This window comes from Phyllostomus discolor, chromosome 1 (genome assembly GCF_004126475.2).
Source record: "Phyllostomus discolor isolate MPI-MPIP mPhyDis1 chromosome 1, mPhyDis1.pri.v3, whole genome shotgun sequence".
Classification (NCBI taxonomy): Eukaryota; Metazoa; Chordata; class Mammalia; order Chiroptera; family Phyllostomidae; genus Phyllostomus; species Phyllostomus discolor.
Genome location: NC_040903.2, coordinates 1,068,259 through 1,092,392, shown reverse-complemented (window position 1 = coordinate 1,092,392; position 24,134 = coordinate 1,068,259). Strand labels below are relative to the sequence as shown.

General features: G+C 65.0%; 1 protein-coding gene across 2 annotated transcripts; it reads right to left on the bottom strand.

Moving 5' to 3' along the window:
• Nucleotides 1-1,150: 1,150 nt before the first annotated feature.
• RNF4 (ring finger protein 4) lies at nt 1,151-21,673 on the bottom strand. Of its 2 annotated transcripts, XM_036018125.1 has the most exons (9): nt 21,433-21,673; nt 20,482-20,612; nt 10,912-11,073; nt 9,858-9,972; nt 7,637-7,716; nt 2,640-2,649; nt 2,103-2,262; nt 1,584-1,632; nt 1,151-1,332 (listed from the first exon to the last, which is right to left on the bottom strand). In XM_036018125.1, exons 3-9 carry the CDS (start codon nt 10,918-10,920, stop codon nt 1,183-1,185), a joined length of 573 nt encoding a protein of 190 aa, XP_035874018.1. In that variant the 5' UTR covers nt 10,921-11,073; nt 20,482-20,612; nt 21,433-21,673; the 3' UTR covers nt 1,151-1,182. The 2 variants fall into 2 exon arrangements, with proteins under 2 accessions (XP_035874018.1, XP_028359630.1); XM_028503829.2 differs by lacking the exon at nt 20,482-20,612.
• Between the last annotated feature and the right edge of the window lie 2,461 nt (nt 21,674-24,134).

The following is a 24,134-nucleotide window of genomic DNA, read 5'->3' as shown; positions in this document are numbered from 1 at the left end:
AGGTGGAGGAGGGCCGGCACCAGGGCCCCCCGCCGTCCTCCCCGAACTCGGGGCGGCACGGACCCCGGAGGCGAGCAGAGGGGCGTGGCTGGGCCCCGGGGAGGGGAGCTGCCGACCGAAACCTGTGGAGCAGTCAGAAGCCCGAGGGGTCGAAGCCTGGTCGGCCAGAGGAACGGATTCTGGAATGAGCGTGGGCGGCGAGAAGGCCAAGGCAGGCCCAGCCGGGCCCCCTGACACCAGGGGCGGCTGCAGCGGGGGCGACAGCGCGGCCATGGGCTGATAAGGCCACAAACACTGCCACCGCCTCCCAGTGTCCGTGCTCGAGGAGACGCTGGGCAGCGGGAGCTGAGGACCAGAGGGCACGTGGCAGACAGAGGGTGGATTTTATCAGAGAAGAGCGTACGCCGGGCTGCAGGCCGGCCCGCTGGCCTTGCAGGGCCCATGCCGGGTGGAGAAGTCCGGGCCCGGTCGGTTCCTGAGAGCAGGTGGCGGCAGGGCGGGGTGGGGCAGGCACTGGGCCGCAGGCACCGCGGACCCCGGGACCCCCACAGCACTGCCCTCCCGGGCCGTGGGTGGGCGGCGTTATTGCACATTTCTTCCGTAGGGTCACGGGCGGCCCTGCAGGGGCCCTCCGTATGCACAAGTCCCTGCGTGTCACTGCTAAGGTGTCGGCAGAGTCACGGTCACTCGACTCTTGGGAAGAAGGAAGTCCCGCGGTTGGTGCTGCCAGGGCTGCGTCTGGCTTGGTCGCTGTGTCGGGCGGACGCCTGGGAGGAGGTAGCGAGCCCGCGAGAGCCGTGTGGACCTGCTCACGCGCTGGCCGGGGCAGCTCCTTGAGCACACCGCCAGGAGGGCCCGGGCAGACCGCCAGGGCAGGGGAAGCGTCTTGGCGAATGTGCATGTTCCAGGAAGAGGCCCGGACCCTGGTTCTCCCCTCCCAGGCGCGCGGGGGCCGGGCCCCCGAGGAGCAGAGGGACGCAGACCCCGCTCCGCGGCACCGAGCTGGAGGTAACGAGAGGCTCTCGGAGGGCTGGAGACAAAGAAGCAGTCTACGTGTCGGGCGCTGGGTGGGAGACGGTCTTTGTGAGCGCAGGAGACTGGGGGCAGGCGCCCCACGGAGGGCCGCGGGGCGGCCCCGCCGGCCGTCGCCGTCTGTCCCCTCTCCCGGCAGCTCCCAGCGCCTCATATGTAGATGGGGTGGTAGCGTTTGTGGCTCATCTTCTTCCTGCAGGTCGGGCAGGTGTTGGCATTCTTGAGGGAGTCTCGGAGGCACTGGCTGCAGAAGACGTGGCCGCACTCCGTGGAAACAATGACACGTCCGTTCTGCACGATCTAGGAAGCAGCAGAAGCAGCAGCCCTCGAGCGTGCCCACCCCAGAGCCGCAGCTGCGGCAGCCCCGGGGGCCCAGCCACCTGACCTGCCAGGCCCAGAGGGGCCGCGGCTGCTGGGTGGGCACACGGGGGCACAGTGCTGCAGGGCTCCGTCCACCCAGAACACGGGCGCTCTGCCTTCCCACAGAGGCGGGGCACGCCACACGCCAGCCGGGGCGGGACTGGGGAGGAAGGTCACCCGGGGCCACTTACCTCTGAGTACCCGTCCATGCAGATGGGGCAGCTGATGGTGCCGGAGGGCCTGCAACACACGCTCCCGTCAGCGTGCAGCACACGCAGACCCCCGTCGGCTCCCGCGAGGGGCCGCCGCCCGTGCAGCCGGTGCCCTCCAAGAGCCTCCCCCGAGCCTGCCTTGGCCCGGGTTCTCGGGGCTCACAGGAAGGCCGGCCACCCCACAGGGCTCAGCGGGGCCGTGAGAGCGGGGGACATTGGAACGCGCAGACGCCCGAGTCGCTGCGTCTGCCCCACCGCAGCCTCTGCCCCCAGCACCCCCAGCCCGCAGGTACCCGGCACCGCCCCACCCCGGTCCCAGCGACGACAGCTGAGCCCTGCTCCACGCCAGCCCCACCTGCACCCGGCTCTCACGGCCCCGCTGAGCCCTGTGGGGTGAAGGCCCGGGGCATCTAACCCCCTGCCCCCCTCCCCGGGAAATGGGGGAGGCGGCGGCGGCGGCTCCCCGGAGAGGCAGCAGGGTGCTGGGCGCAGAGGCACCTGAGTCCCGGCGAGGCCCCCTCCCCGGTGCTCCTGGGGGGGTGCGCGGTCACGCACACGTCTCTGTCCCTGGGCAGCTCCTCGTCGTCGCTGCTCACCACGCAGCTGTCGGCGTGGTCCTGGCGCGGCCGCCTGGCCGTCCTCCGCGGCCGCCTCCTTTCTGAGACGTGCGTCTGAGCTCAGGACGGGGTCTCCCCGGCCCACCACCCCCGCCACCGCCCTTCCCGCAGTGGACAGGCCAGTCTCAGACCACGGAGAGACTGGCCGCCACGCCCAGCGACCCCCGCCACGCCCCGGAGGTCCCGCCCAGCCCCCAAGAGGCCCCCCTGTCTCGCCAGGAGAAGCCGTCCCTGAGGAGAGCAGGTGCCCGAGCCGCGGGCCTGCCGCCCGTGCCAGGAGCGCACTTCCTCCCCGGGCACGGGACCGGCCGGCGGGCCTGACCCCCGCAGCGCCACGGGCGTCCTCCCGCCCAGCCTTCTTGCATCCTACCGCACGCCAGCTGTCCGTCCAAACCCACGAAGGAGGGAGACCACTCACCATCGACGATCTTTTAAAAAGGAGAAGACAGAATCAATCTGGTGCATAAGGTGCCGCATCTTTGGACACAGAAACGACGAGACACTAACTTCGTGCGCAAGACCCCCAGGAAGCTGAGGGGGCTGCCGCCATGTGACCAGGTGAGTCCCTCCACCCTCCAGCGTCCTCTGCTCAGGACGGAGCCCCCAGTGCCTCCCACCCGCCGTGCTGCTGTGAGGACGGAGGGAGGCAAGGCCAGACCCCAGGGTGGCAGGCACCCGGAGCCCAGGACCAGCTCCACAGCCGCCCACGATAGGAACCCGACTCCCCGGGGCTCCTGCCGAGGACACGGCGCCGACTGGGTGGAGGGCGCCGTGCCCAGAAGGCAGTGGGAGCAGCCAGCACCCAGGAGCAGCACCCAGGAGCAGGCGCGCAGGGCTGGCTCAGAGCGGCCCGCAGCAGGACCGAGGTGGGCGCAGCTCCGTGCCTGGAGGCCCACAGAACTCCCACCCCGATCCGTTCTGCTGCCGTGGTTCCAACCAGGTCACAGCTCCCCCGAGTTCGCAGCCTTGTGTCCTTGGGACCCGCTGCTGACACGGTCCCAGCAGGTCGTGGGCCTGGTGCCTCGGGAGAGCCTGCTGCCCTCCCCTCGGCTGACCCGGGCCAGCAGCCTCCACGCTGGGTCAAGGCCGAGACAACCGGGGTCACTCCCCCTTTTCCGAGGAAGCGCCTGCTGCCACGGATGACACCCGATTCTGCTTCAGAAAGACGCGAGTGGACTTGGGGGAGCCCCGAAGGGCACAACCGGCGGCCCCAGGAAGCAACAAGGAAGCCCCACGCGGGGCGCCCGCTCCTAGGAAGCTGCCGAGGGTGACAATGGAACCGGGGGACAGCCACCCTCCCCACTGGGGCCACGTTTACTGGGAGACAAGCATGGGTGGGCAGAGGGGCCGTCCATGTGAGGCCTGGGAGACGGGCCGACAGAGCAGGGCCAGGTGGGAGCACAGAGAAGGGGGGCGCCACCGGCTCCTGCAGCACTCGGGGACTGGTCCCCACAGACCCGGGGCACGCTGGAGCTCCACGCGCAGGGGCCGGAGAGCCCCTCCCCCGGGTGACAGGCTGTCCCCACCTTTAACAGGGCGGCTCGGAGGAGAGCGCAGCAAAGAGCAGGGCCCTGGCCACACCACACCCTCCCCACACCCAGTGGCGGCGCTCTGCCCGGGGCCGCGGCCACGCGGACAGCACGGTGCTCGGCTGGCGGGAGACGGCCGGGCCGGGCCCCGGGGCATCGGGCGCGGGGACTGCAGGCCGGAGCGTGTCAGCAGGCAGGGGCAGCACAGACTCGCAGCCCCCCGCCGGCTGGGAGGGTATGAAGACACCAACGCCAAAGCAGACGACAGCCCCTCAGCAGCCCCTGCCTGGGCCGCAGACTCAGAAGGGCATCGGGCTGGCCCAGAGCCCCCCTCTCTCGGCTGGGGCCCAACCCAGGCCAGATCGGTCGGTCAGACGGGGAGGCGCCCGGTGCTGCAGCTGCAGCTACTCCTGACACGCCGGCCCCCTTCGGGCTCTGACGCGCAGGGGAGCCTCCCAGCGCCTGCCAGCGCTGACACATGCAGCACAGGCTGCCACACCTCGGGGAGGGTGAGCCTTTCTCCCACAAACAGACGCCTGGCTTTCCGGGGGCCCCTGGGGATGCAGCAGGAGCTACTGGGGACACCGGCACCTGCTGACCCCTGACATTTCTGAGGATGCTCCCCCAACCAGAGCACAGAGAGCCGCTCGCTTTAGGTGACCCAGCAGTCACACAGCCCACAATGACAGACACCAAACACCGACAGCTCATGGCGGCCCCGTGGCCCCACCAGGAGAGCAGCGGGGGCCTGTCAGGACATGCCCCGCAGAGCCCGCGCCTGCTGCTTCCCCGACCCTGGACTTCGAGCCTGGCTGGCGGGCCAGGCCGTGCCCACAGCGGTTGGAGGCCGCCTGCGGAGCGCAGTTGGGAGGGAACGCCCTCCCATTTGTGGGGCTGGGGCCCTCACTCTTTGGTGAGGCACCTGTGGGATTGCTAAGGTTTTTTGGTACATATTCTACGTAGAACTTTTAAAAAAAGTAGCGGAGTAAGTTGAACTGGAACAAAGCATCCCCTTTGTCTTTTTAACAGTGAGGCTTTTCCCTGGTCATTTTCCCATTTGGTTTTCTTCGTTGTCCTGTTGCTTGGGAATTTGTTAGTGAGTTCTGAGCTCGAGCCTGCTGCCTGTTTCGTGCTCAGAAGCTCGCCTTTCCTCTTTGTGGCTCACACACAGAGGTTTTCGGTTTTAGCAGGGTCGAGTGTTGATTTGTCGGAGGAGAATCTCGTACCTTGGGGAAAACACGTCCCTGTGCCCTCCAAGTTGACTGTTTTGCCTCTTGCCCCCAGGCCGGTGACCCCCAGGAGTTGGCTTCTGTGTGCAGCTGCGCGGGGAGGGGGGGGGGGGTCTGAGACACCCTCAGGGAAGTCGACGCCCCCTGGGGTGGTCGGGCGAGTCCCCTGGATCTGTTTGTTCCCAGGTCCCTGCCCGTTTGGGCTGCTGCTGAAGAACGGCCTCTCAGCGGTGCTTTTCCGTCTGAGTGACGCTGGAGGGTTCTCGGCTCGCTCCAGGCCTGAAAGAGCCCGAGCACGGGCTCCCCGTGCGCACTGTTGAGACCCCTGCTGCAGGTGCTCGTTCCCCCGTGGGACTCGGGTTCCTCTGGGGGGCTGGTGTCGACCTCGGAGCCTCCCGTCCGGCGGCGACTCCCCCCCTTGCGCCTGTCGGCCTGGGGACCGCGTCAGCTCGGCGTCGCGGGCGCGTCCTCGTCGTTACGTGGCGCTGGATCCGTTTCCTGGCGTTTGGGCCATGTCCACTCGCCCCCGTCTTTGTGCGTGAGACGGTGGGCCTGTGGTTTTCCTCTGGTGCACGTCCTCTAGAGTTGTGGTGTCTTTACAAAGTGAGGTGGCCTCCCCCCTTTTCCCCATCCTCCGGGAGATTGTGTTCCTTTACCTGTGACCCAGTACCGTTTTCTTAATACCTGTTTACTTTAAAATGTCGCGTCCGTTGTTTTCACTGGGAAGATCACAGGAAGTTCTAGACTGCCATTGCTTGGAACTGCCTCGTGGGTCTCCACCCTCTGCTTTCTGGCCCGTGTCCCTGGCACGTGCCGTGTGCCCGCCCCGTCTGCGCCAGCTGGCCTGGTGCAGGGTGAGGAGAGACCGTTCCTCCTAGAAAACGGGGCTGTTGGCAGGGAGGGCATCGGTCATGGTGTTTGCTTGGACCGTTTCCCCTCAGTGAACTCCGGAACGTTGTTGGTGGCGGTCAGCTTGGCGTTCCTGGACCCCCGGCTGTCTCTGCGAGGCATTCCAGTGAGCACGGGCTGCGCTGTGTCCGAGCCCCGCCTGCCTGCTCGCTTATGTGACCGTGAAGGGGCCTGCTTGACCGCAGCGCCCACAGGCCAGGGCAGAGCCCGTCTCCATCTAGGAGCGGTGACAGGCGAGGCGAAGGGGAGCACCCGGTGACCGCGAGAGCGAGCGAGCGAGCCTGCAGAGTCACGGCCCAAGAGGGAAGGGCTCGTGGTGTCACGGCGGCGAGATCCTCCAGCCGAGGCGTGAACACACGCTGGTGCAGCCTCTTTGGGAAACAGGCCTGACTCCCCCCAAGAACAAAAGGCACGCACACCCTGGGACCCAGCAGTGCCTGCAGGAGAGTCAGCCCGGAGTGCTCGCCCTTCTGCTGGTCACCGTGCGGCGATCCTCGGGGACGCGGAGACACGGTCCGGCCGCGTTTCGGGAGCCGCCCTGGCTCTGGGGTGCAGGGCGGGGCTGGAAGACGGTTAGTCCCCAGGACGTCGTGATGCCCAAGGGGGCCAGCCGCTGTCTACCTGTGGGCAGGAAGCGGGGTCCAGCAGCGGAGCCCATCATCTATCTCCCTCTTGCCCGGGACCCAGGGCCTAGCACTCCGAGCCTTGGAGAAAGGAGGAACTTGGTGCCACCTGAAGTGTTAGCAAGGAGGCTGCCGGTTTCAGCCAGGGTGCCAAATTCCACGACCCTTCCAGGACCCCTGGGCGCCACAGGGACCGGCAGCCATGCTGTGTGACATGTGGGCCACGGAACACTGACCAGGCCCAGACAGGGACCACTGCCAGCCACGCCCACTCCAACTCATCTCTAGAAGTCCCAGCCCGTCTCCAGGTACCTGCGGCCCGTCTCCAGGTACCTGCCGCCCCTCTGTAGGGCCAGCAGCCCGAGCCCCCGTCCCAGCTGCAGGGGCAGCCAGACAGCTGGAAGAAAGGCCGCTGCTTCTCCTTCACGATGCGGGACGGGGACAGGACAGCCCGGAGCTTTCAGACCCGGCCAGAGTGCAGCCCTGTAAGCCCCCACCACGCACGCCCTGTCCCGGAAGGCGCTGGAGGGCTGCCGGGAGAGGCAGGCTGCCCGAGGATGCCGGTCCGTGGGCCGCAGACCCCCACCTGCAGGAGCCAGCCCGGTCTCCCCTCTCATGCCGCAGTCCCTGCCCGAGTCCAGACCCGGCGCCACGGGAAGGGGCCCCACAGCCTCCCGGGCGGTCTCCCCAGGCACCGGTAGTGCTGAGCCAGCACCCTGTTCTCCTGTGTGGAGGCGTGAGCCCGGTTCCCGGGCACCAGCCCAGGGCCGGGCACTCGAGGCCAGCACCCCCGTGAGTGCCCACGACACCCGGCCGGCCTGGATGGCAGGCCTCCGCTCCACAAACGGGAAGAGCCTGCGTCCCTCGCTGGGGTCGCACAGAGGGCACAGGGCGTATGTAGAGTTAGGCACTGAAGAAAGAAGAGCCCCAGAGCTTGCCCCCAGGGCCTCTGTGCCCACTGGGAACAGGTCAGGGGCACACAGGCAGCAAACCCACTGCAGGCGACTTCCCTGAACCGTCCCGGTCCTCTGTCGTGGGCGTGTCCCTGAACGCAAACCTCCACGGCTTGGTGCTGGCCAGGGGCCCCATCAAGAAGAGCCAAACCTCCCCCCGCTCAGGGCTTACCACGACAGAGTCGCTGTGCGTCAGGTCAACGACCACGGGCTCCAGAGACTCACAGGTGAGGTCCACTATCTCGTCTCCAGCTTCAAAACAAAGCATTCCGGCACACGTCAGGGGGGAGAAGGCACGCCGACTTCACTAGCAAGGCGACGAGAGCCAGACTTCGGCCCGACCCCTTTCTGGGCGACAGCCAGGGACACCCTTCTGAGTGCTGCCGAGTGGCAGCCCGTGGTGGGACAGGCGCACTGCCGGGGAGGGGGGGCCTGGGCACACGCACACGCACACCCCACCCCGTGGCCCCGCACTGCCACGCGGCGAGGCCTCTGCGTCCGCACCCGTCCCTCCACAGGGAGGGGCGGGGACAGCTGGGGACGGCTGCGGCCATGCTCGGCTCGGGGCCCTTCTCCTCAGGGTGGGCGGGCCTGAAACCTCTGCTCCCTGCAACAGGGAAGCCGGGAGCAGCCACTTGCCCAGGGACCTCGAGGCACGCTCTGCTCAGCACCCCCTCCGCTATGTTCTGATGGGCCCCCAGGACCCACCCCCCGCAGCGCGCTGGGCCTGGCCTGCAGCTGCGGTGGGCGCTCAGGTCCACTGCAGTGTCCCCGCGAGCACAGGACCAGGCGGGGAGGAGCGTGTGCCCAACCGCTCCCGGACCCACTCAGGACCCACGTGAAGGGCGGACAGTTCCAGTTCCACAGGCCGACAGGACACTCACACCCGTGCTCTCCTGTCACCGTCAGCACCAGAGAACAGGAGGGCAGGCTGTTCAGAAATAGTATTTGCTGACTATCTGGGGAAAGTGACTTGTGATGTGTTTAACGTATTCAGAAAGCTCTATTTTCATATATCAGAAGTCACAGGAATAAAACCACACCATGTGAAAAAAGTCTGATGTGATTTACATAAAACGACCTAGTTCTTCTCAGAAGCATGGCCCACATGCTGACGTCCCATCATTTCCAGAACCTTCCTCTTTCTGGCTCTTGGCTCTTACAAACAAAACCAAGACTCGCACGGGCCGCCGGCGCCTGCAGCCCCGTGCCTCCCCAGGCTCTAGCTCCGAGCCCCCTGGGAGACGCGGGGAGCAGCCCCGCCCTGGCCTCTCCTAGGGAGGAAAGGACACACAGGCCTGGGCCTCAGCTGTGGGCGGGCGGGCCAGGGTCCCCGCCGCTGGGCATTCCGGGACTTGTGGTTTGGGGTGAGAAGAGGCTGGAGACAGTGCTGAGAACCTCACTCTTCGAAGGCCCTACGAAATGCGTCTCAGCCAAGCTGCTTCTCGTTCAAGTCAGCTCTCAGGCAGCATGGCTACAAAACAATCTTACCACGTGCAGAGTCAGGAGACTCCACTCAGGCCACCTGCCACTTCCCAGAGCAGCCAGTGGGGACAAATGTCCTGGCCTCTGCCTGCCCCAAACCCCCTCCAACACAGGCAGCTCTGGCCCCACATTCGCCTTCTTGGGCAAGCTTCTGTCTTAATGAAAAAGAGGGAAGCTGAGTTCTCTATGAGGCCACACAAACTGGAGATATGCTTTCAGACGGCGGGGTGGGCCTGGGCAGTCTCCCCTGCCCCGGAGGCCGAGTGAGCGGCCCGCCAGCGAGCACCGGCTCAGACCCGTGGACGTCCTGGAGCGACAAAGGGGGCAGCTCTGGTCCAGGGAGAGGTAAGCGGTGACACAGGCGAGACTGCGCCTGTGTGGGTGGTGGAAAGGCACGGATCCAGAGAGTTTACTAGGCTGCTCAGTAAGGCCAAGGGCCAGGGGGGCATGTCCTGGGGGAGGGGGGGGGTCTGTGAGCCACAGGGAGAAATCTGGACTTCATCCTCAGGGCACTGGGCAACAGTGGGGGGCAAGCAGGGCAGAGACAGGGTCAGCTCAGAAAACGAGGAGAACCACTCCCACCACGTGTAAAGAATGGGCGGAAGGGACAGGGCTGGGGGCAGGGGGACAGGGCAGGGGTCGGGCAGTCCCCTGGGTAAGATGGAAAAGGAGGAGGAAGGAAAAGCAGAGACACTGAGTCAGACAGGCACTGCGCACCCCGTGCAGCCTGCGTCACTGCCGCGACCCGCGGCGGCCCTCTGACAGCTCCACGGCAGGTGGGGCCGTGTCTGGGCCCGGACGAGAGGCCGGGCACGGGACCGCAGGCAGCACTGTCAGGTGCCCAGCGGCTCCGGCGGTGCAGCCTCGCCCGCCCACCCCTCACCATCGCTGCGCCCCGGCAACCTTACCGCTCTCCACGAGCTCTATGGGCTCCGCTTCCAGAGTCGTCTCCAGGGTGGAGGCTGCTTCCCGAGCTCGCTTCTGGGCTGGTCTGGAACTCGAGACCCCTCCTCGGCGCTTCCTCTGAGGGCACCGGAGCCAACCAAGGAAAGGCGCGTCAGTCCCGAGCGAGCGGCCAGGCTCAGCGGGGCTGCGAGCAGGGCAGCCCCGAGGAGGGGCCCACGCACCAGGAAGGGCGGGGGGAGCAGGCCCCCCGACACGGCAGGCTCCAGGCACTGCGTGTTGGGCGGTGAATCAGCCAAAACACACAGGGAACACAAATTCTCAAGAGGAAAACTCGCTCATCAACCCATCGGGCTGGCACAAACGCACAACAACCCCCCCCACCCTCCAGAGGCCTCTGGCCCAGCGCAGGATTTGGCGGAACCCCCGTGTGACCCCAGGGACAGGCCTCCCTCTGCCTCTGGCGCACAGACCTCCAGCCTCCCCAGTTTCTGCCCACCGTGGAAAGCAGGCCTTCCTCGGGGGAGTCTGGCCTCTGACCTCCCAGGGCACATCAAGTGGGGTTCAGCCCTGGCGAACACCCCCACCCAACTCGAGGAACCAGAGTTTTCTCGGCCTGTCCCCAGGGCCACCGGAGAGCCCCGCCGTGAGGCGCGGACGGGGAGGACCTTCAGGCAACCCCCCCTGGAGCTCAGGGGCCCCGGGCGCCTGGGCCGCAGCGGAGCAGAGCTGCCTCTGCGGTCCGAGAAACCTCGCGACCCCCGGCACAGCGACGGGACAGGCCTGGTCTCTGAGGGCCGGAGACCGCTCGCTGAGGACCCTCCGCGCTGCGCTCACCCTGGACGCAGAACGACACGGGGCGGAGAGGGCAGAAAACGAGAAGCACCGGAGCCCCAGCGCCCAGGCACACCAGCAACCGCCCTGGGGCACGGGGTCCCCAGGCCTCCGCTGCCGCCCCGCAGCCCGCCCGCAAGGCACCGCCCAGACACTGGGCCGGTCAGCGCGGAATCAGGTGGTCACTCGGCCTCGAGAACGAACTCCTGAGCTGGCACAACTCACCGTACTCATGGTGCTCTCTGGCTGCAGCCTACAGGGGAGGAGGCGACCTGAGCCAAGGTTGGCAGGGACGCGGAACGTTCCACCGCTCACGGCCGCTGCCCACTCATCCTCTGGCCAGCAGAGGCATCTGGGGCCACGCAGGCTTCTCCGCACCGCCAAGTCCTGAAAAACAAGGACACCGAGTTGATGAACCTGCCACCTGCACCTTCGACCATGTTCTGTCCCCCTGGTCACCAGCAAGGGGCACTGTGCGACGTGTCCTTAACCTCCCGTTCCCCTTCGGAAGCAAGAACTCCCGTAGGATACAGGGCACGCATCTCAAAGCTGTGGCTCTGCCCCATGCTGGCTGTGCAAACCGCAGCAGCTGCTGGGAACAGACGCGAGAACCAGACTGCCACAGGTGACCACGTCCACTCCACGCATTGGGGAGGAACAGAGCTTCCCTGGCTCTGCCCGAGGCGCCACTGTCCTCCTCTGGACAAAAGGCCTGAAAGCAGAGGAGACAAGGGCCACCCACCGATTCGCCCTGTGTGCACAGCTGAGTGGGGAGAACCAGGAGTGTGGCTGGGGTAGCCGAGCAGGAGGTCCCAGGAAGGGCAGAGAAAGAAGGTGCTGAGGCCGCTGCAGAGGGAGGGGCCCTGGTTTCACCGGGAGGAGGCAGCTGACCTCGGCCCATTCCGTGTCAGGGAGGGAGGCAGCGGACGAGGGAGCAAACTAGGAGGCAGCTCCGTGGTGGCCCAGCCCCAGGGGTCTAAACCAGGACTCTGGTTCTCAAACTTGGGGTGGCCCCAGGATCCCCTGGAGGAGCTTCCGACTGGGCAGGCCTGGGGTGGGCTCGCGACTGTGCGTGTCTAATGAACTCCCAGGCAATGCTGACAGTGCCGCCTCAGAGGCCGCCGCCCCAGCGGACTGCGCACCGCAGGCGCCCCGACCCTACCGCCCCCCGTCTTTCTGAAGCACACAGCTGAGCACAGCGGCCCCCGCCGGGCCCCCGTCAAGCCCTCACTCCCAAGCACGGACCGTGGAGACGAGCGGGCCTCGCTGTCCGGCGTCTCTGAACTCTCCCCGTGACCCCAGGCGCCGACCCTCCCTGTGCCTTGCTTCCTCCCGGCCGCAGGACTGGCTGACGACAGGGCCAGCAGGAGCAGGTGGGGCAGGGCACACCTGGTCAAGGCCGGGGACTGGCTCTGCCGCTGCCTCGGCCAGCACCGCCCGCCGCACAGCCCTACCCGGTGGGCTGCAAGCTCCCCACCTTGCTCCCTCACCTGCGCGACCCCTGCCCTGAGAACACAGCAGTGAGTAAACCCGGCCACCAGCTCCGGCGTCCTGGCCGACGGACGCGTGCCACGGGCGAAAGCAGCGCGGGGCAAGGAGAGGCCGGAGGTGGTCTGCTCCCGCGGAGCAGGGCGTTGGACTCAGGCCCACATCAGCCCCGAGGTTGCCTCCAGGGGCCGAGCGCACACCCCGCCTCCCCGGCGCTTCCTCAGTGCCATCTCCCCACCCCTCCACAGCCTCTCGCGCCAGAGGCCCCGAGGCCAGCCGCCCACCACGGGTAGCTGAAAGGCTGGCCCTCTACGTAGGGGGCTGGGTCGCGGGACAGGCCGTCCTCAGCAGTCATACAGGCTCCGGGGTCCTGCCAGGCACACAGGCCACACTTCCTGACCCCATCGCTCGCCACCCCCCTCTCACCAGAGGAGGGGGAAGGTTCCGGGTGGCCACCGTTCCCCACACGGGGGTTGAGGATGACCAGGGAAAGGGACTTGCCCAAAGCCCACAGCTGGTGCACGTCACAGCCCGGGCTCAGAACAGGGCACCCGCACCAGAACCAGAGTCCCCAGGCACCGGGGCTGGGCTGGGGGGGAAGGGGCGGGGGCTGAGGGCAGACGGGTCCAAAGGCAGCTGGAAGGCTCCGGAGACAACTGGGGTGGGAGCAGAGACCGTGGAGCATGTGCAGTTTGGAGAGTCACGCAGAGAGGAACATACAAAGAGAATGGAAAGTCAGAGACGAAGCCCGAACAACCCGTGGATACAGCAAGACAGGAGCAAGCGTCTCAAGAAGGAAGAAAGCAGGTGGGACCCTGGCTGGTGTGGCTCAGAGGAGTGAGTGCCGGTCTGCGGACTGGAAGTTCGCTGGTTCGGTTCCTGGTCAGGGCACATGCCTGGGCTGTGGGCCAGGTCGCCGGCTGGGGGCATGCGAGAGGCAACTGATTCATGTGTCTCTCCCTCTGTCTCCCTCCCTTCCCCCCTCTAAAAATAAACACATTAAACTGAAAAGACACACAGGTGGGCTGCAGGCCAGGATGAGGCCATCAAGCAGCCTCAGGAAGCTGGTCACTGGTACCCAGGCAGCAGAGGCTCAGTACTGAGGGCCAAGCAGGGCTGCCTGGAGAAGTGACCCGGAAAATGCGGCCCAAGGTGAGGGGCTTCTTCAGAAAACAAAGCAGGTGGGCGGGGCACACAGAGGGCAGAAGACGCCCCAGACACAGCCCTGTGTGGTGGCCCTGTGTGGTGGGCACGAGAACCCAGGGCAGGCTCCACCCCTAACCCGCACGCCCATGGGCCTTAGACACAGAGGCCTCCTGCAGACAGATACCCAGAGAGGTCGTGTCACCCCTGTGCCCCGGGGGCCAGTGGCAGGTGGAGCCTGTGCGGGCTGGAGGTGGAGGCGGAGTCTGGAGGGCACAGAGGTCCCCGGATGGCAGGCGGCGTGAGGGAGGCTGGCGCTTGCTGTGTCTGTTCAGATTTCACAGCGCACCCCACCCCACCATCCCGCTGGGGTTACAGGGGGCCCGCAGAGTGCCACGCGCGTGCTCACGTGCTGCACGGGGTGTGGCCGTGTGTGCAGTGCAGACCTCACGGGTGGAAGCGCCCCGGGCAGGAGGAAGCCGGCCAGGGGAGACGAGGGGACTCTGTCCCAGCATCCCACAGCACTGCTGCCCGGTGGCCCCGACCCAGGGGCACACGGAGCCCTCACCCCACGCCAGGGCAGCCGAGCCCACTACCACCACCCTCATGACCCGAGGGCTCACTCCCCACACAGGTCCCCACGCCTGGCCGCAACCCCAGGGCAGTTCCCAGGCTCTGGCCGGGGAGGCCTTGTCATGCTGGCGTGGTGCCAGCAGGGAAGAGCCTAAGTCCCCCAGCACCCCTTCAGGAAAATGCCCACTTGTGGGTGACTGGCCAGGCACTGCCTAGCTCACGCCCCCCTTTCCAACCATAAACCCAGAACCACCCCCATGTTATTTTAGGTACTCCCGTGAACGGAATTCCAACATTGAAGCCACAGAACACACGTCATAAGCGAGACCTTTGAAGGCCTGTGTTGTTGCGTGGTGCTCAAATACCTCTGGCGGCGGACCAGGGCCCCGCACAAGCGGCAATGACTTTCTTCTGGAAGCTTCTTGAATGGAACTTCACGTCACGGCCACATCAACAACCGGGCCTTCGCACTCGGGAAACGCAGGAGCCCCTGGTGTATCACCCGAAGGAGGGCGCGGCAGCGGGCCGCACCACGCAGCCGGCAGTCTGAGCCCGGGAGCCGCCACACGCGCCAGACCTCCGCGCCTCCGCTCTGCCGCCTCCCGTGTCGGAAGCACCCGCACCCTGCAGCCGTCCCTCGGGGCGGGACGCGGGTGCCCGGGTGGTCCCGAGCAGCCCGTGGGCGGCCACCAGCTGACGAAGCCGACGCCCCCACACAGGCCCCTGCTGTGGGTCAGGCACCGCTCCAGAAACAGGGCGGGGCCTAGCCGGCACTCGCCAGCACCAGCTGCACGTGGCAAGACGACCAGGCGGTTAAGCAGTGACTCTGCGCTGTGCCCGAGGGACGCGTGCCCGGGCACAGCACACCTTCCGCCCCGGGGAGAACCGCAGCCCCTGCTCCCGGCCCTTTTCCCAGCGTCCACCCCGAAGCAGGCTGGGCAGCCTGGCCCACTGCCCGCTCCTCGGCTGCTGCAGGGACCTGGCAAGAGCGGAGGGCAGCAGGCTGTGCTCGCAGAGGCAGCCACAGGTCACTCACCGTTTACCCTGTGACCCCCGGAAGCTACCAGCAGCCCCGGCACCGTCCTGGAGGCCCGAAGTCCCGGAGGCCCGAACAGAGCAGCGGAGGTGAGGGCCACGAGCCACACAGCTGCACGGTGGCCCCAGGCCCAGGACCGCCAGGGGCTGCCTCCCCCACACAGGAGACAGAGAGCAGCTGCCCCGCCCCGCCCCGAGGGGGCCACCCCCCTGGCCTGAGGCTCGGGCGTCTGGAATGAAAATGAGCGCCAGCTCTCCGAAAACCTATGGGAAAAATCAGTGCCAATAAAAACACTCTTCAGCCTTAAAAAGAAATTCTGACACACGCGGCAACACAGATGAACCTCTTAGACATCATGCTTAGTGAAATCAGACACAAAAGGACAAATATTGCATAATTCCTCTCACCTACGGGAACCATCCAATCCAGAGACAGACAGGGGAGGGTGACTGCCAGGGGCTGGGGGCGGGGCTGCGTCTGGGGAGGGCGGGGGCGGGGCTGGGGGGGGGCTAAGAAGGCCCTGCAGGGGACTGGCGGTGAATGCACCTCCTGCCACGGTCTCTGTGATGCGCTGCTGTACCACAACCACCAAACTGAGAATAACCCCCACCCAACACTGCTCTGCTAAACATTTTAAACTAACGGGTTCTGCCGAATATTTGGAAATGCTCTGCAGTGGGCACAGCCCCAGAAACACCTGGAAAGTGCCGCCTGTGTCCTGGCCACGGCTCCCCCCGCCCCTTGAAGCAGCTGCTCTCACGCGTGTCTCTGCAGCCGCACACGTGGGCTGACGGAGAACCGCCCCCCCGCCCCACATGGCGAGCTCACGCCCCCCTTGTGTGTGGATGAAGCCCCACAGCCTGGGGAGGCACCTCAGTGCCCGGCAGCATCACAGCGTCTGTCGCTGTGGGGGAGGGTTGTCATACGGCACCTTGAGAGAGAACACCAAACCCAGCCCCTCCTGGCAAGGTGGGAGCCGGCCACCTGCCCCCCCCCCGCCCCCCCGCTGCTCTGGGCAGCAGGGGCGGTTCTCTGGGTCACCAGAGGTCCAGCTGGGTGGCTTTTCCACCTCTCTGACCCCCAACTTTTAGCTTCCTCTCAGCCACAGCGGCCTGGGAACTGGGGGGCTGGTGACACAAATAAGGCAATCCCTGGGGGCCAGGAGCAAGGGTGAAGGAATGGAACCCTGAAGGCCCTCCCCCAGAGGCTGAACTGATGCCGAAGACCACGGGGGCAAGGCAAGGTCAGGTGTGGAGGCCCCCGGCAGCCCCCACCCCTGCCCAGGGTCAAGACCCCATGAAACTCCAAGGGGGCAGCAGGCACCCGGCCAGTGTGGGGAGCCAGCTGGGCAACTGAGCTGCTTCTGCAGAGTCGAGAAACCGGGCCGGGCCGGGTGGGGTGAGGTGGAGGGAGTCTAGAACCAGCACAAACAGCCCAGGCGCAACAAGCCTGAGGCGGGGATGGGAGGTGGGTGACAGGTGGGCAGCTTACAAATGAGATGCTTTGATCTATGCCTCTAAGCAGGAGGCAGCTAAGTTTAAAGCCCCACAGGGGGAACCCCTCGTTAGCATGGGGGGACTGGTCTTCCCCTTCCATTCCCAGGCAGACGCACCACAGGCTGGCCGGTGGACAGGTGCCAGCCATGGAAGGGCCACCGAACGCCACGGTCTCCGGGCACTCATCCGGGCAGGGGGACCCCCACAGCCGGGGGCAGCAGCAGAGGCCCTAGTCCTTGTGCTCCTCGGCTTCCACCGAGCAAATTCTAAGGCCGGGTGCTCTCATGCAACCAGAAAAGGCAGACTGGGGTGCCAGGGAGAACTTCACGCAGGCCCAGGGAAGCCCAAGGCGTCACCAGGCCCCCGAGTCCCAAGAGTACTGCGAATGTCCCCAAATGATCACACCCATGGCTTGCAACCCTGCAGCCAACCTCCCCTCCCTCTCCTTTCCGGCCTCATCTGCAGCTACAGACGTGTGTGTTGTGAAAAGCACCACCCAGCACCAAAACCCTGCAAGGCTTATGGAGAAAATGGAACTACGGTCCAACACTCGGCAACTCTGCCAGCGACACACAGGGGCTAAACGGTCAAGAAAGGCACGGCACCACAATAACCATCGCACTTTCCCAGCGGCCCTCGGGAGTGAGCGCATCACTGGCAAGCAGGCGAAGCATGACGCCAGGTGTGCATGGGAGTGGCCCAGAGCACACAACCAATCGAGGTGGCTGGTGGGTGTTTGAGGTGTGGACAGTGCAAGGAGCACGTGGTTTGGCCCAGCTGAGCTCAGTTTTGTGTTCACCTAGTATTGGGTTGGCCAAAAAGTTTGTTTAGTTTTTTCCATAAAATAAAAAGACATGCTTTCACTTTCACCAGTACTTTTATTGACTTGGATATTTTGAGTATGTCGGCTATCTCCCACTATTGGCTTCTAATGGGGGGAGGCCAGGGTGCTGCTGTTGAACATCTTCCAATGCACAGACAGCCCCACAGCAAAGGATTATTTGACCAAAATGTCAACGGCACCAAGAAACTTCACAAACCACTTGTGACACGTTCAACCAGTTGCAGCACCTTTTCCACACCCTGCACAAATCTTTTTTTTTGCATTTCAGTTTTTACCTTTTTTAAAAAAAGATTTATTTTGAGAGAGAGAAGGGGGGTGGGAATCAATGTGTGGTTGCCTCTCACATGCCCCCCTCTGGGGACCTGGCCCACAAGCCAGACATGTACCCAGAGTGAGAATCCAACCAGCATGCAACCCTTTGGTTCACAGGCCAGTGCTCAAATCACTGAGCCACACCAGCAAGGGCAGTTTTCACCTTTCTTGAAACAATAAAGCCTAATACGGCAAAAATGTTGGGTATTTTCATCCACCTGCAATATTGAAATGGCTGCACAAAACCCACCCATTTTAATAACTCCTTAAATGCACACTGATATGACAGCTGTCACAATGCAACCTGAAAAGATTGTTTCGAACGACGTTAAAGACTGAGTGCAGCTAGAGCCATCTTATGGGAAAACCCGAGCGAACCTCTTGGCCGTCCCGCACACAGACTGGATCCCCGTTCCAACCGCTCTGACCCGCCAAGCCCCAGGGCCGCACCCATCCCAACAGGCACGGGAAGCTGCACCGGCCAATCGACTCCAGGCACCCGGACGGCACGCCCCCCACTCTATCCAGGCTTCCCCGACACAGCACCCCTGCCAGCTGCCAGGCCCCCCACCCCACCCCACCCCACTCTGGGGAGCTCCTGCCCACCCTCCAAGGCCGGCCTCCAAGCGCCGCCAGCCCTGACTCAACCGCTTCTCCTGCTTCACTCAGCACAACAGACAGGGCTCGGGGTCCAACAGTTTTCCCAGCATCCCCTACCCTTAGCACAGCCCTCGGCACAGACAGGTCAGCAAAACATTTCCCATTGAAACTAAACTACCGAGCTCATCAGAAGAGATGGCTCAGTGTTTCGGGAGCGGGGCACGACGGAGCCTTACACTCCAAGTACAAACAGTCACCACAGGGACAGAAAGGGAGACGCAGACAGACGGTCATCGTGGGGTGGGGTGGGGGTAGAGAACTTCTCCACAAGACAGTTAAGCATCAAACAAGGTGCCGGAGGAGTTTTACTTCTGCAGCAGAACTGCAGGAGCGGGCCGAAATGAGAGGCGAGGTGCCCCGCAGACGGAGAAGTGCCCGCGCCCCGGGACCCCCATCCTGGCTGGGCGGGAGCTCCACCGGAGCAGCAGGCTTCAGAACACTGTGCAGTGGCTGGAAACTGGGTTTGGTGAGGATTTCTGTAGTCACACCTCTCCTGGACAGGTGTCACTTCAGAAGAAAAAGGAACAGAAACGAAACAGCACCCCCCCTCATTTCAAGCGCTGTCTTCACTGCCCGGAGCTCCTGGAAACACCGGCTGACACTCTCCCACCGCTGGGAAATGCGGGCGCCTAGGCCCAGCAAAGGGAAGACAGCCGCCAGAGTGGGGGCCCAGAGGCCAGGTGGGCCTGCGTGTTAGCTGTGTGGCCGAGTGCAGAGGCTGACGGACCTCCCGTGCTTCTGGACTGCTGGGCACAACACCCGGCAGGCTGCTCTGTGGCCAAGCAACGCCGCGGACGCTGCTCACCAGCGATGCGTGAGATCACACCCAGACCCTGACAACTGTGTGCCCTTCCTGACACCACGGAGACCCGTGGTTACAGCCCCAAACCAGGGATGCGTGATCTGTTAACAATGGCCGTTAGCAGGCATTCTTCTATTTTAACTTTGTGCACGCCAGGTAAACCTGCACGCCCCGCCAACTTACTCGCTGTCTGGAGGTACCCACGTGGGTTCACCAGGGGACTGTGTGGTTTAGAAAGAATATTCCAGGAAGGAGCGCCACTGGTCCCGGTTTCTCTTGGGCACAGCAGGCTACAGGCGACCCTCACTCAGACACCCTCCCAGCCCCCCCACCCCCGTGCTGCAGGACATGGTTCTCCATGTTGTGCCGATTCCAGCCACCCCCGAAAACTCCGCTGGCAGAGGAACTCCAGGCCCCAGGAACGCAGCCTCCCTCCACGCCAACCCCCGGTCCCTCCGCACGGGGACTCCACCTGCGTGAGCACCGGGGCTCCAGGCTTCCCTCCTCAGAGTGGGGACCCCCAGCACCTCGCTCTGAACTCCCCGAGTCCTGCCGGGCAGTCGCTGAGGAGAAAGGACCGGTCAGAAGAGCACTCGAGGGCACACGTGTCCCGTCTCGGGGCGCCAGCCCTGCCGCGTCCTCCGAAGGTCCCGAACTTGGGGACCGGGACAGATGCAGCCAACTGTCTCTCAGAGACGACGCACCAGGCCCCTCTCCCCCAGCACGCAGACCAGCCGCCCTGGGCACAGCCTCGCAGGACAGCCCCCGCACCTCCTCCAGCAGGGGTCTGGGGCAGAGGCGCTGCTGGGCGCAGGCGTCACCCACAGTCCTTCAGGGAAGAGCAGGTAGCCACCTGCCTGGCCCCGGACCCTCTTCCCTCGCCCAGCCTGCCCTGGGGCCACTGGCCTCGCCCCCTTCCCGCAGCCCAGTGACTCCTCTGCAGGACACATCCAGCCTGTCACTTCCCTGCTCAGAAGTGTCAGTCCAGTGACTTCCCATCTGGCCTTAAAATAAACTCTTGAATTCCTGCACCGGGCCACACACCAAAGACTTTCTGTGACCTGGTGCCTACTGACCCCCCCACAGCCCGACAACCTGTGTTTCCGCCTCCCGCATCCCCTCTCCCCCCCCCCCCCCCTCACTGCCGGGCCCCCAGGGCCTGTGCCGGGCTTACTCTGTCCACGGCTGCACCCTGAGCGGAAAGCCTGGCGCCAGGAGACCTCAAACGTGTGCTGACTGGAACATGAAAGAATGTAATTCTTAACGGGAGCAGAAAGAGAGAAAAAAGTGTCTTTGCATCAGAGTCGGGAGCTCAAATGCCTGCAACCCCATTTTCTACTCGAATGTTCCCGTTTCACCTCGGCCTCAAACATGAAACCAAAGCCAGTGCGCCTCCCCCGCCCCCATAACAAACAAAAAAGGAAGAAAAGTCCTGCGTTACCAGAGGTCCCCAAACGCCTCGTCACTGAGCTCCAAGGCCGGGTCCTGCAGGCGACAGCCGGCCGTGCGACCTTGGGCGGCCCGAGCTGGCCCCGGGGCTGCAGGCGGCGACCCCGAGCCTGGCTCCGGGGGCTGGAAGGGCGCAGAGGCGGAACAAAGGTGCGACCGGGCACGTCAGTGGACACGTTCAAGGGGAGCCCAACACCCACCCCACCCCACCCCACCCCAACAACGGCCACCGCGGGCCCCAGCCCAGAGCGCTCCCCGCCTCTCGCCGGGCCCAAGGGGGAGGCGGCGGTCCCCCGCAGCCTCGGGTCTCCGGCCTCGGCGTTCAGGCGCTGGTTAACCTTCAGGAGCCGGCCCGCAGACGCGCAGGGGGCGGGCCTGCGGCGCGGCAATCACCGGCCGCCAACGACCGGAAGCCGGGGATTTACCCAACTCGGGGCCTAGCCGGGCGCCCCCAGTGCGGGCCCCCGCCCCCTCCAAGCCCAGGGGAGGCGCGGGGGTCGGCCTGCGCACACAAAGGGGGCGGCGTCAGCGAGGAACAAAAACCCGGCCCGGGTCTCCCGCGAACCGCCCGGCGCCCCTCTCCCCGGGCCGCCCCGCCCGACTCTCCGAGTGACCTTGCGGCCATCCCTGCCCCTCGCAGCCTCAGTTTCCCCGCTCTTGCTCCTGGGCGCGGCCGCCCGCGCCGCAGAGACGCACGGGGAGGCGGCCCCACTTTCGTCGCCCGCACCGAGCCGGGCTCGTGCAGCCGCGCGGACAGCGGGCGGATCGGCCGGCCCCGCGGCCCCGGGGAAGGCCCGGCCTGGCGTCAGGGCCCAAGCGGGGTCGCCCGCACCGAGGCGGCTCCCCGGCCGCAGCGCCCAGGCCTCTGCAGGCCGCGGACCCACCCGAAGCCGGCACCTGCCGCCCGGGCCCGCTGCCCCCTCCCCGAGAAGCCTGGCTTTACTTGGGGCAGGTTTGGTCCGGCCGGAGCCGCGGCCGACGCGTCCGAATCAGGAAGCACCTTCGGAAGCTGCTGAGGAGAAGCACTCCGGCCAGACGCCGCCGCCTCAACAGCAGTCCACTTCCGCTCCGGAGGCCTCAGCTCCGCCTACCCGGCGTTTCCATTGGCTGCCTCCGCGCCTACTCCCGCGTTTTACGGAGTCGAGAGTGTATATTTTCAATTCTATTGGGTGAGACCGCCGTCTATTACCACTTTGAACCGCAGCTTTTTCCGGCCTCACTTACTCTCGCGAGATTCATCTCTACTCTCCTGGCGAGAGACGCGTCCGGCGCCTCCCGCTCGCCGGCAAGGCCTCTCGGGAATTGTGGTCCGCGGAATAGCGAGGCCGCCGGCCGCCGCGGAGCTGGACGTCCGTGCAGGCCCCCGGCTCTATTAGTGAGGCCCTTGCGAGCAATGTTCCCGGGGAGGCTGGGCCTGGACCCGCAGCTCCTCCAGGGCGCCCGCGCCCCCGCGACGTGCCGGGCCCTGGGCCAGCAGCCCCTGTCCCCGGGGTCCGAGACCACCTGTCCCAGCTGGCGGTGGAGACAGGAGGGAAGCGCCGACCGGCCCACCTGCGGGAGCCCGGAGGAAGCGCCTGCGGAGCTGGGAACTGAAAGGACTCGAAGAGCGTTCCGGAAGAGGGAGCCTGGGTGGGGAGAGACGGGCTGGCGCGTCCGGGGAAGTGAAGGCCGCCCGGGGTGCCGGGAGCACAGAGGTAGGGAGCCGGGCGGGCGGGCGGGCGGGGGAGGCGAGGCTCGGACCTTGGAGGCCAGGAACCTGGCCCAGGTGCCGGCTCGAGAGCCTGCCTTATCCTCGGGGCCGAGGGTGTCAGGGAAGGGGGGACTGAACCCGGGGGGTGGGAGCGCTCTCGCCCGGGCCTCCCGGAGGTCCCGCAGAAGCCTGGAGCTCTCGGGGGTTCCTGGGGCCGCGAGTGGAACGCCAAAGGTCAAGGGCGCGCAGGTCTCGGATCCCTGCTTCCCGGGTTCAAATCCCAGCTCCATCGTTGAAGCGAATTTCACTGTTCCCTCACCTGCCCTGCGGGGATAATACAGGACCGACGGGCGGAGGAGGACGGCGGAGAGCTGGAGGACTCGGTCCCGCACCGCACGGCAGCGCAGCGGCAGGCCAGCCTGTGGGTGGGGGCTGCCGATGAGCCCCTTTTGTTCCAAGAATCCCCGGTTCTCAGGATTCCCTTGGCCATCACCTCTGGCCCCAGGCACCTCCAAGCAGCGAGGAGGTCACTCCCTGCAACGAGCCTTGGGAGGGACAGTTCCCTCAGAGGGGGTGTGGGACCCAAAAGACGGGGTCTTGTTTGGACGTGACTAAGCAGACCCAAACCAGAGCATTCGTGTTTTTATCTTGAGTTCACGAGCAGTCTCTGGGTTTGACAGTTTGTGCCACCGGAAGGGAATTCGGCATGGTCGCGCGTCAGAACCACCTGACTCCATTGTGAAGTGTGTGGTTGAGTTCTTCATTTTGACAGTGATTTTAAGTTGGAAGGTGTACGGTTTCCCACAGCCTGTGATCACAGTGGGAATAGTATTAAAGGGAATTGACAAGTGGAACGGAGGAACGGACACGTTTAATTCATCTATAGAAATTCTAAAATACTTGACGAGGCAGACAACTAAAATGCTAAAGAAACAAATTCAGATCCTATGTGTGTAAATGCAGTTTGAATGTTTAGGGGGAGTTTCAGGTTATAAACCATCACACATGAGCGATCCTAGTGATAGCTACACACGACCAGCTTTATACACAGATTAGTCACTGGGATTTCACAGCCTGAGGAAAAGCTACGGTTTGTATTTGTAACTTCTGGACATTGAAGACGTGACGCTGAGCCCTGTCTGGTGTGGCGTAGAGGACTGAGTGCCAGCCTGCGAACCAAAGGGTCGCCGGTTAGATTCCCGACTGTGGCAAACACCTGGGTTGTGGGCCAGGTCCCCACTGGGGGGCGGGCCAAGAGAGGCAACCACACGTTGATGTTTCTTCCCCTCTCTTTCTCCCTCCCTTCCCTTCTCTCTCAAAATAAATAAATAAAATAAATAAATTAAAAAAGATGTGATGTTGAGAAGCAGAGTCATGACAAACACCACGTTCGTGCTCAAAAGCGGCCTCCCAGGCCTCTGCAAAGCTCGAGGGACACGGAGCTTGTGATGTAAGCCTCCCTGGCTCCCTCCCAAGAAGTGCCTCTGACCCCGGGAGTCCACAGCGTAGAGGCAAGACCAGTGGCCCTGCCCTCCTGCGGTGCCACGCAGCTGAGTGCGGGTGCCCGGGCCACACGCCGGGGCCCGAGAGCCTGCCCGTCGTCGATTACCTGCGGAGCCAGGACCGCCGGCCCGAGTGAGTCGCAGACGTTGTCAGCAAGGGTTTTCCAGAGGCACTCACTCACTCACTCACGTGGGAAATACACCTCAGCAGAGTGCCATCTTCCCCGGTGGTCCCCAGAGGGGCCCCTGGGCACCGGCCACACCTTCCTTCCCGGGGCGGGCGGCTGGAGCAGGGAGGGGAGGCGTGCCCACTCGCCTCGGCTTTGGGACCAGCCTCCACAGGGCTCAGTGATGTCAGTAACCCGCTTCCCGTTGGAAGCTAACTTGCTTCCCGTTGCTCGGGAATACAAGTTAGTTCTGGGGGCGGGTTTGGGTCCTGGCAGAGCTTACACA